Source organism: Prionailurus viverrinus, unplaced genomic scaffold (assembly GCF_022837055.1).
Source record: "Prionailurus viverrinus isolate Anna unplaced genomic scaffold, UM_Priviv_1.0 scaffold_62, whole genome shotgun sequence".
In the NCBI taxonomy this organism is placed as follows: domain Eukaryota; kingdom Metazoa; phylum Chordata; class Mammalia; order Carnivora; family Felidae; genus Prionailurus; species Prionailurus viverrinus.
The window spans coordinates 78,913-91,000 of record NW_025927624.1 but is presented as its reverse complement, the minus strand read 5'-3'; the positions used below and the strand labels follow the sequence as shown (position 1 = coordinate 91,000).

Here is a 12,088-nt window from a genome sequence, read left to right as displayed (position 1 = left end):
TCATTCTACAACAACCAGAACTGTCAGACAGAATATGAAAACATACTACTGATTATAGTGTGCTTTTGTTTCTTTTCCTTATTTTCCCAGAACATTAAAAATATAGTTCACCTATTAAAGGCAGTTATTGCCAAAGTAATCAAAAGTCACAAATACGGCATCCAAAATGTCCGATGCGTTATCTTGATGTCTCCTTATGTGACCCTCCTTCCAATTCTCTTATTTTGCCCTAAAGGATACTACCGTATGAAGTACCCCCATTTTATATGGCATTAACGTATATACATTTATCGCTGACTACAAACGCTTATGTTCACCCATGGTACTTAGGACATAACTCTGCATCATCAGCTAGGTCAGGCCTTAATGTCTTGCCAACAGTGAGGATAACAGTAAGAGTGGGAACATTTGGGGATACGACTCTGACAAATTCTGGTACGAGAAGCTCACCTGATAGTGTTGCTGCATTTCCAATAGTCTGCTCTTCCCTTTAAAGAACTAGTGTATTTTACCACCTTCCAGTACAAACACCATACACACCGGCTTACCTTCCTTCATTTATTCCCTGTAGTCTCTGCCATTCACATGATTCCCTCTTTGGCTCTTCTCTTCTTTCCTGGGGTTCCTCGGGCCTTCCAGTGTCTTGAAAGGGAACTAGTCATTTAGCTCCTTTGGTGGCACTCTCAATTTAATCTGTTGCTGACACCACATACGATATGCAACTTACCTCCTTTTCACATCTCTTTCTCTTTCCTATGCACTTAACAGGCCGTTTTCTTGAGATATTAGAACATATCAGTATTCCTGTTTTAAATCAACCTTCTGTCAAATGACCTTTGAATAAAATACAGTTCTTACCTTCTACTTGTCCATGTAATATCCTTTGCCCTTTCTGATCCACAGCTCCAGAGACATGAGGAACATATTTGTTGGGCTTCTCAGACATACTCTGTTAAAAGTAGCATCAGTAATGAGTTGCGTGAAGACTTCCTAAGCCTTTTCCAAGAAAATTTCTGAATTTATGATTTTAATAACAATCAGACTTACAAATAAGGAAAATGTATTGAACACCAAAACATTTAAATACAAAACCTCACATATGCTCTCTTGATTCAGCGTCCCTTTGAATCTTCATTTGGCTATTGACTCTCTAAACTGATCATGGAAGGCCAGAATAAAGACTTTCAAAGGCAGAAGCCTGGCTTGTATGCAGATTTCAAAAAGGAACTAACAAAACACCTTCCTTTGCATTCCTGACCAAAATAAAAGGACATTTGAAATAAGTTTTGAAACAAATTCTTTAAAATGTACTTGCTATAAATGAAAACTGCTTCTAACCAAATGGCAGACATTTGTTTCAGTGTCAATTCATACCTCACATGATCAGAAACTTTGGAGTGTATCATGTTGAGTATCAACAAAACACTGTTGTAGCTGCTGCTTCGTTCAGGGAAACAAAGGCTTGACCTTTTTCTTGACGAAAGAAGGGTTGGATCGAATGGCAAAGTAGTAAGAAAAAACTTTTCTGAAAATCACGGTGAACTAGTAGCAGAAACAATGTAGATATAGGTATGGAACTCTTCACAATGTGTAGTAAGCATTCAAACGGCAAGTATAAGAACATGTATGTCTTAGTCACTCATTTCCCTATGCACACTCTCTTTTTTACACACAACAATAATAATGATTATGATGATGGAGTGAGCCTTCCTACTTCTTGGTGACTCCAAGACATTGGAGTAAAATGATGATCCGTGGTCCTCTCTGTCCACAATGTCCCTCGCCACGGTCTACACGACTGGTCCTTCTCATCTTTCACTTGGCACCTTTTGCCACTCTCAGATCTTTTCCGACTACCAAAATTCCCACTCCCACTCTCATCCTCATCCTCACTACAAACGCCCCCCCCCCAATTTTCTCTCAACTAACATTGTCCATTTCCTATCGATGAAGCCTTTATAGTGACTTATAACGGATTGCTGTTGACTTACTTTTCTGCTCCGACCACAACAACCTAAACCCTCCACTTGTACACTCAGTAGCTAACTGCTTCGTACGTACTCAGTATACAAGGACCAAGTAATTAAGGTCAAAACATTTACACTAATCTCACTGAGAAGATCTCAAAAGTACCAAATCACTCTACTGTTGACCCTTGAACAAAGCAAGGGTTACGGGCTCTGATGGCCATGCACTCGAAAATCCACAAATATCTTTTGAAACCTCAAAACCAAATCCAAAAAACAAAAATGCCTACTGAATTTCCTACTTTCGAAGCAATTACACTTAGAAATCAAAAAGTATATATGTATTGAAAACCAGAACATTAAAGCAGAAGCGCTTGTGTACGCTCTCTAGGTCTAATCTACCTTTTCGGCTTCATTTGGCCATTGACTCTGTACACTGAGCATGGGAGGTCAGGGTTAGGATAACGGAATGCTGAGCTTACCAACAATATACACAGTCGATTAATGCATGTTTCCCCTGTTATATGTATTACATACTGTATCCTTACACTATCAACTGAAGAAAAGGTTACTAAGAAAATCGTAAGGGAGGGGTGCTGGGTGGCACTGTCGGTTAAGGGTCAGGCTCTTGACTTTGGCTCACGTCATGATCTAGACTTCCTGAGTTCAACGCTGGCAGTCTGGAGCCTGATGAAGATTCTCTCTCTGACCCCGCTTCCCTACTCACCTGCTCTGTCCCCTCTCTTTCTCCCAAAATAAATAATTAAAAAAAAAAAACCCAAGACGAAAAAGACAATCATAAGGAAGAGAAAATACAGGATGGTACTGTATTTATTGAAAAGAAAGCTGTATGTATGTGGACTCCCACAGTCCAAACCCATCTTGTTCAAGGGTCCAACGTATACCTATATGATGTCTCCACTAAGAGTTTACTGGAACTTATTATAGCCCCACATGAGAAAATCAAAAGCCGATTCTAACTTTGCCATTCTTTTCTGGACACTAGGGCCATTTTATTGGCCTTCGAACATCTTCCCATTGAAAACAAGTATTCCTGGGGGGCCTGGGTGACTTAGTCGATTAGGCACCCAACTTTGAAATTGCGAAAAAGAAAGTAAAAGGTGGAGGGGGGAGTCAAGATGGCAGGGGAGGGGATCAGAATTTCCCTTGTCCCTCAAACACAGCAGTATTGAGGTCACAACACTTGGAATGGCAGGAATACAGGCTGCAGAGGGACAGAAAAATCTCCACAGGTGCAGAGTGACAGCTTGGCGGGACAGAAGGGTGTGTATGCGAATTGGGAGAAATAAAATGGGCAGCACAGGCATGAGGTGGGGGAAGCCCTTTGGTGGAGAAACGAAAGGAAGGTAGAGAGAGAGGCTGTGGGAAGTGCCTTTGGATATGAGAAAGCCTGTCCGGACCACAGACCAAGGAGAGGTCCAGAGAGCCAGTTTCTACTTTGCAAAACCGCCTTAGAGGCTGAAAAAACAGTATTTTCAAGGTGGCCAGACTTTCTCTAGACCAGAGCTACCACCTCCCATGCCTGGTTTGGAGGGAGCCTCCCCTAGGCTTGGTAGCAATCTCAGGGCTACACTGGGAGAGAACACCTTGAGTACGGTGGAAAGGGGAGGTATTGCCCTGACCAAGGGAAAAAGACCGTGCAGGCACGAGCCAGAGGCCTTCTGTCCACTGGGCAGAGTGGCGCAACTCCACTACCAGGTCCGAGCAAAGCGGGATCCTACAGGGTTTTGAATCCCAGCTCAGTGCTCAGGTGGCACAGGGGACTGTGCAGCAAGACAAGCCGGCTCCCCAGGCTATTCCGTGAGGATAGCCTAAACAGTGAGTTTTGAGACACCTCGTGTGGGCAGGAGAGATTGGGGTGTCGCCATTTCTCTCCCCATGACCAACATCGTGGGGCTTCAGGGAATGGACACTGAGCCTCCGTGGAGGCAGGCCCATTACACCAAACCCTGACTCCCTGTGCCTCGTAACTGCTTCTCTATAGGAGTGAGACTGACACTCATGGGACCAGACAGCCCGTCGTCTAGACCAGCACAGCCACCAGTCCCAGGCACCAATAGACAACTCTCCTCCGGTTTTCTATCTTAGTTTGTTTGTTTTCATTTGAGTTATTATTCTTTTGTCTTTCCTTTTTTTTTAAAAGTTTATTTCTTTATTTGGACAGAGAGAGAGAGTGAGTGATCAAGCAGAAGACAGGCAGAGAGAGGGAGAGAGAGAGAATCCGAGCAGGATCCATGCTCTCACTGCAGAACCTGATGGGGGTTTCGAACCCACCAACAGTGACAACATGACGTGAGCCAAATTCAAGAGTCGGACGCTTCACCTACTGAGACACCCAGGCGCCCATCTTTTCTTTCCTTTGCTTTCCCTTTCTTCTCTTTTCCCTTGTTTCTCTTTCTACTCTCCTCTTTCCTTTTCTCCCTTTGGAAACAGTCTAGTAGTCTCGAGTTGACGTGGGTCAAAGCTAATTATATCTCTACATTTATCTGTATATCTTAATATATACCTGTATATCTATACATAGATATAGATAGATAGATAGATAGATAGATAGATAGAGATATATCTATATATTTTTCTCCCTTTGTTCCTCTGTTCTGGTTCTTTGTGGGTTTGATTGCGCATTTTCTCTATACTTTTCTAGATCTCCTTCTTCATTTTCCTCCCTCTCTTTCTGGATTAAGCCCTAGAGCTCCTTTGAGTCACTGCCTGGTCTTTTTTTCCACTCCAGTCATTTCTCTTTTGGTTTGGGCTAAGGATACTTCACCACCTTCTTCTCCTTTTTCCCAGGATTACTTCGACAAACAAATCAAAGCACACCTGGTGGAAGGCCCAAACCGCCACTCCAAGTAGCGGGAACAGTAGCCAAAGACGCACCGAAAGAGTGCACACAACACACTCCAAAAACATTTGTTCAGCTGCCAGGCCCTGGAGCGTGTAGGAGCTCTTTTTAATATAGTAGTACTCGCAGGTGTGGGACACAGAACAAGCTATTAACACACATAAAGGGCAGGAATCTAGCCAAAACGACGAAATCGAAGAATTCTCCTCAAAAAACATTCCGGGAAGAAAGGACAGCCAGAGAAGGGCTCAAAAGACACAGAAACAATATATGTGAGCACATTTTTGGAATGACACTCATAAGACGCATAGTTGCGCTTGCAACCACGCACAGAAGACAGCAGACAATCTACTGCTTCAGAGATCAAGGACCTAAGGAATCATCACGATGAACGCTGAAAATGAAATGGTGTAAAGGAGATACAAAGTAAACTAGATGCAGTGACAGCAAGGACGGGAGAAGCAGCAGACAGAATCGGTGAACAGAAGATCCAATGGTGGACAAAGATGAAGCAGAGAAAGGAAAGGAAGGAAATGACTAGATCACGAGGCAGGTACTAGAGACCGACGTGATTCGGTGAGATGAAATATTAGCCACATCCTACGAGTCCCAGAAGAAGACGAGTGAGAGAAAGGGGCAGAAGGTTGTTTTGAACAACTTATAGCTGAGAGCTTCCCTCATCTGGGGAAGCAAACGGGCATGCAAGTCCTGGCGGCACAGAAGAATTCCTTTCCAAATCAACAAACCCAGGTCAACACCACGACATGCCATAGCGAAACTGGAAAACTACAAAGATAAGGAGAGGATTCTGAAAGCAGCTAGGGACAAACGGGTCTTATTCGACAAGGGAAGACACATAAGGGTAGCAGCAGATCTGTCCAAAGAACCTTGGCAGGGCAGAAGGGAGGGGTAGGAAACGGTCAATGTGCTGAATGGGAACATCTGCGGCGAAGAATCCCTTCCCCGGCAAGGCTGTCATTTAGAATAGAAAGAGAGAGAAAGGCTTTCCCAGACACACAAACCCTAATGGAGTTCATGACCACTAAACCAGCCCTACAGGAGATCCTAAGGGGAGACTCTGTGAGGGGAAAGCAGCAGAGACTACAAAGGACCAGAGGCCTCACCAAAAGCATGACACCTTCAGATAACACAATGACACTAAATCCATATGTTTAACTAATCACTCTGAATGTGAATGGGCTCAAGGCCCCAATCAAAAGACACAGGGAATCAGAATGGGTAAAACACAAAACAAAACCAAAGAACAAGATCCATCTATATGTTGTCAACAAGAAACTGATTTTAGACCCCAGGACACCTCCAGATTCAAAGTGAAGGTATGGGCAACCACCTATCATGCTACTAGAAGTCAAAAGAAGGCTGGAGTCGCCACACTTCCACCAGAAAGACTAGATTTTAAACCGGAGACTGTAGGAACAGATTCAGAAGGGCATTGGGTCACAACTAAGGGGTCTATCCATCAAGAGGAGCTAACACTTGCAAATGTTTATGGCCCCAAAGTGAAACGCCCACACATATGAATCGATTAATCACAAACATGATTAAATGTATACATACAAATGCCATGATTGTAGACGACTTTAAGACTCCACTCATGGCAATAGGCGTATCGTCAAGGCAGAAAATCAGTACGGAAACACACATCCAATGTGTCATTGGACCAGATGTATTCAGATATACATAGATATATATGGGCCTAATATATATGCATTTATATACATGGATATCAACACCGATATGTTAAGATCTTTTCATCCAACGGCAGTAGAACGCACATTCTTCTTAAGTGCACAGAGACCATTCTCCAATGACTCCAAGTGACATCCTGGGTCACAAAACAGCCCTCCACAAATATAAAAGGACTGAGATCATACCTTGCATATTGTCAGATCACAACAACGAGCACTTGCTCATTCTTTCTCTCTCTCCCTCCCTTTCCAAGAGAAATACAAACATTTCAAAAACATTTAGCTCAGCCCCTTCCAAGAGAGAGAAAAACAAGAATAATAAACCTTGTGGGGCAATGAGTCCTGGATGGAAACCACACACAGACAGTAGAATTCCATAACCAATATGTTGACAATGGAGTTGACAGAAAGTGATGTACTAAAAGAACAGACACTAAAAAAATACTTTCTGCAAGGACAAATTAGGGTAGGGGTAAACCATTAAAAAAGAGCCTGGTGCGGGGAACACGTATGTGGCACAGTCAGTTCAGCATCCACCTTCAGCTCATGAGTCATGATCTCACGGCTTGTGGGTTTCAGCCCCACGTTGAGCTCTGTGTTGACAGCTCGGAGCCTGTAGCCTGCTTTGGATTCTGTGTCTCCCTCTGTCTCTGCCCCTACCCCGCTTGCACTCTGTGTCTCTCTCTGTCTCAAAAATAAATAAACTTTAAAAAAATTTTACAAATACCGTAAAAAGCATGGGGGGAGAAGAGGGAAAAAGAAACAAACAAACAAAAAAAACCACATGACCAATCAATCAAGCATGAGCTTAAGACAAAAAAGAAAAGGAAAAATGTGAGCAAAAGAAGGTAAGTGGAATCAACATGCATTTTTCAACAGGTATATAAGTAGGATTGGGAATATACTATGAACAATAGTCTCTTTTAAACCTTTTAAAGATATATGTCTCTATGTGTGTGTGTGTGTGTGCATATATATATATATATATACATATATATATATGTGTGTGTGTCTGTATGTGTACATATATATGTATACATGTATGTGTGTGTATATATAAGTGTAAATATATATGTGTATGTAACTGAATATTATATATATCTCTATCTCTATCTCTATCTCTACCTATCTATCTATCTATCTATATCTATATCCATCCATCTATCTATCTATCTATCTATCTAATATTTATGTAAAAGAGAGGCTTTGATTCACGGTATATCCCTAATAATACTGACTCTTATCACTCTACAGTTATCTGGTTATAAATGCTTTAATAAAGAATTTAATTTTTTTCACTATAAATAAACTCTTCAATTCCTGGCATCTATCGCTTCCGAAAAGCTAGAAATTATTACTAGACTAACAAAAGAACAGAAAAAGGGAGGTTCCTAACACGTCAACATTCACTATGGAGAAAGAATTGGGAATGAGAATTCTAGGAAGAAATGGGAACCCTCAAAGGATGTGTGTAATGCGACACAGATGGGGTTACACAAGCAAAGGCTGAGGACTTTTTCTCTGCAATTTTAAGCTCACAATAGGAGGATACTAAAAATATACTGTAACCTTCTTTCTTATGTAACTCCTGATTTCCTCAATAGAATTCATTTGCGTTTATACATGTTAGACACTAAAACGGAGTATAAACTGAAGCCTGACATTTAAATTCACATATTTAATTGTGATATATCATGCGTATTTTGTTACTTTTCAAACTCCATTCTACGGAATTCCATTTCCCTACTCTTTTATTCACATTCAAAAACCATGACATTGCTTCTTCCAAGCAAGACGTTATTCTAGGAGCTCGAGGACTCAAACAAGTGTGTTTCCTAACCTCCAGGAGCTTATCATGACTGAGGGGCTTTAAATGAATACTGAAATAAATATCAGATGTCTGAAGCTTTAAATTTTAGAATCTGACACAAGGACTAGGAGGAGATAGTGTTCAAAGCTAGAATAGGAAAGATTTCTGAAATCAGAAAGTTGACAACTTGGCTATGAAGAGCCTCTGCTCATAGAGCTACTCTTTTCAGCAAAATACGTATTCTTCGGGGAGATGCACCATTTTAACTTACTCTTCATGCAGTTATTTGAAAACTACAGGAGAACAGCTTTGTAAGGTAAATGTTGAGAAATAATGTAAACATCTAAATTTCTACCTTTTCTAATATTATTTTAGTCTAAATGTAGAACAAAGGATAGAGCCAAAGGAAAATCCTGTATGTCACTATAATAAAACTTGCCCTGGGCGGGGGGGGGGGGGGGGGACCGGCAATAGATTATTGGACCCAATCAGGTTTCATTTGGGCATGAGTATTATCAGTCATGTTACTATCACAGTGAGAATCCTTATCCTTAAACAAATGTCATATGGCCTCCATGATGGGAAAGCTTTTCCCAATATAATATGACGGTCATTATATATTTTCCAGCCCATTCTTTTATCAGCCTCCACCTGTAGGATTTACCAAAGTACAACAAAACAAAACAAAACATTCAACGTGTCATGTATCTGTAAAGTGGTTTGTTCTTGCTAACTTTCCATGACACACATAAAATGATGATACACAGGCTCCTCTTAAATGTTCAGAGTAAATAAGGGAGAAAACTCAATTCAGAGCAGGAAAGTGAGTTTCACAGGAGGGTACTTTACCTTGGTCCCAAAATCTAAGACTTGGCTAGATGATGTAGACCATGAATCATCAGGACCAGGTTTGTCGGAAAGCCTTTAGAGCAAAAAAAATAAAAGAAACACATGTTCATTCATTTAACAACACAATTTAAAAAAGTTAAGGGAAAGGTCGCCTATCTGTTTATTGCACGAAGTTTCTTGGTATCATTAAAATTGGCCTCTGGTTTTTTCATTAAGTTTTATTTTAATGCCAGTAATAGCAACATCCAGAGTTATCTTAGTTTAAGTTGTACAATATAGTGATTCACCAACTCCATACTCACCCCGTGCTCATCATGACAAGGGCACTCCTTCATCCCCATCATCTCTTTCACCCCTCCCACCACTCACCTCCACTCCGCAACCAGCCGTTTCTTCTCTGCAGTGAAGAGCCTATTTCTTGGTTTCTCTCCCCTTTTCTTTCCTCCCTTTGCTCGTTTGTTGTTTCTTAAGTGCTACATGAGTAAAATCATATGGCATTTGTCTTTCCCTGACTTTGCTTACCATACTACACTCAGGCTCCATCCAGGTGATTGCAAACGGCAAGATTTCATTGTTTTATGATAGAGTAATATTACCGTGTGTGTGTGTGTGTGTGTGTGTGTGTGTGTGTGTATGGGTATACATATACACACACACATACATTCATATAGGGCTTCGTCTTGGTTCACTCAGCTGTCAATGGACGCTTGTGCTGGGTGTTGGAAATAATGCTGCAATAAACACAGGAGTGTGTGTGTCCCGTGGAATTCGTGTTTTTGTATTCTCTTGGGTAGTATCCAGGAGTGCAATTACTGCATCATAGGAGAGTTCTGGTTTTAATTTTGTGAGGAACCTCCATACTGTTTTCCACAGGGCCCGCCCCCATTTGCATTTCCTCCATCGGTGCAAGAGGTTTCCTTTGTCTCCACATCCTCGCAAACACTTGCTTCTTGTGTCTTGGAGTGTAGCCATTCTGACAGGTGTGACGTAGTATCTCGTTGTAGTTTGGGGGAGCATCTTTTCATGTGTCTGTTGACCATCTGTATGTTGTCTTTGGAAAAGTGTCTGGTTATGTCTACTGCTCATTTGTAAACTGGGCTTTTTTGGAGGGGGGTGATGTTGACATGTATCCATTTTTTAGACATTGTGGATACTAACCCTTTACTGGATTTGCAAAATATTTCCAAATTCGTTCTCCCATTCCAGAGGTTGCCTTTCAGTTTTGACGGTTTCCTTCACTGTGCAAAAGCTTCGTAGGTTGATATAGCCCCCAAACTTTATTCTTGCTTTATTTCCCTTGGCTCAAGAGACATAACTAGTAAAATGTGGCTACAGCCAAAGTCAGAGAAATGATGGCCTGTGCTCTCTTCAAGGATTTTTTTTTTATGGTTTCAAGTCTCACACTTAGGTGTTTAATTCATTCTGAGTTTATTTGTGTGTATGGTACAGAAATTGGTCCAGGTTCATTCTTTGGCATGTGGCTTGTCCAGTTTTCCCAACACCATTTGGTGAAGAGAATGCCTTTTCCCCACTGGATAGTCGTTCCTGTTTGTAGAAGATGAACTGACCATACAGTGGTGGATTGATGTCTGGGTTTGCGGTTCTATTCCACTGAGCTATAAGGCTATTTTGTACGCCAGTACCCACCATACTGTTTGGATTCCTACAGCTTTGGAATAGAACTTGAAAGCTGAGATTGCGATACCTCCAGGGTTCCTCGTTTTCAATATTGCTTTGGCCATTCAAGGCCTTTTGTGGTTCTATACAACGTGTAGGCTTGTTTGTCTAACTCTGTGACAAATGCTGTTGGTATGGTGACAGGGATTGCATGACATCTGTAGATGGCTTTGGGTAGTGTAGACACTTTAAAAATATGTATTCTTCCCATCTGTGAGCATCGGATGTCTTTCTCTTTCTTTCTGTCACCTTCAATTTCTTTCATCAGTGTTTTACGCTTTCCAGAGTACAGGGCTTTCACAATTTGGACCCTGTTTTAAAAAAAGCTTTCTGTTCTCTATTTGGCCTCGACCTCTCCTACCCTGTGAAATCTCCAGGAAAGACCCAGTCTGAGTTTCCATAACCAAATGTGACAGGCAGACAATGCTCTGAAATGGTTGAAAATGAAATGTATAAACGTTACCACAATGACTTCTCACCTCACATCTGTCAGAATGGCTCAGTTTCAACACACAGGAAACAACAAGGGTTGCTCAGGGTGTGGAGGAAAAACAACCCTTGTGCACCGGTCATAGGATATAAATTGGTATCGCCACAGTGAAAGCCACTATGGAGGGGCCTCAATGAATTTAAAACACAAATACCACAGGATCCAGTGATTCCACTACTGGGTATTTATTTACCCAAGGGAAAGGGAAGTACTAATTTGAAAAGATATATGCACCCCTATCTTTATTATAGCATTATTTACAATAGACAAGATACGGAAGCAACCCAAGTGTCCACCAATACATGAAGACACCACACACACACACGCAGACACACACACACACACACACACACACACACACACACAGACATGCACACACTGAAATATTACGCAGCTCTAAATGAGAATGAGATGCTGCCATCTGCAACATCATGGATGTACCTAGATGGTATGAGGGTAAGTGAAATAAGTCAGACAGAGAAAGACAAATCCTATATGATTTCACTTCTGTGTAGAATGTAAAAAGGGGAATAAATGAACAAACAGAGCAAAAGCAGAAACAGACCCATAAATGCAGAGATTTGACTCTTGCCAGAAGGGAGGGGAGGTGGGGGGATGGACAAAGTGGGGGAAGGGGAGAGGGGAGTTCAGGGTTCCAGTTATAGAATGAATAAATCACAAGGCTCAAAGGTACAGCATAGGGAATCTAGCCAGTGGTATCGT

General features: G+C 41.6%; 1 protein-coding gene across 1 annotated transcript in view; it reads right to left on the bottom strand.

The window, feature by feature from the left end:
* LOC125159789 (ankyrin repeat domain-containing protein 26-like) overlaps positions 1–12,088 on the bottom strand; it is a 212,382-nt gene that overhangs the window by 124,971 nt on the left and 75,323 nt on the right. The window contains exons 15-16 of the mRNA XM_047848411.1: positions 9,199–9,271; positions 859–949 (exon numbers count right to left, since the gene is read on the bottom strand). Of these exons, the coding sequence (XP_047704367.1) occupies positions 859–949; positions 9,199–9,271 (164 nt within the window). The remainder of the gene's footprint in view (positions 1–858; positions 950–9,198; positions 9,272–12,088) is intronic.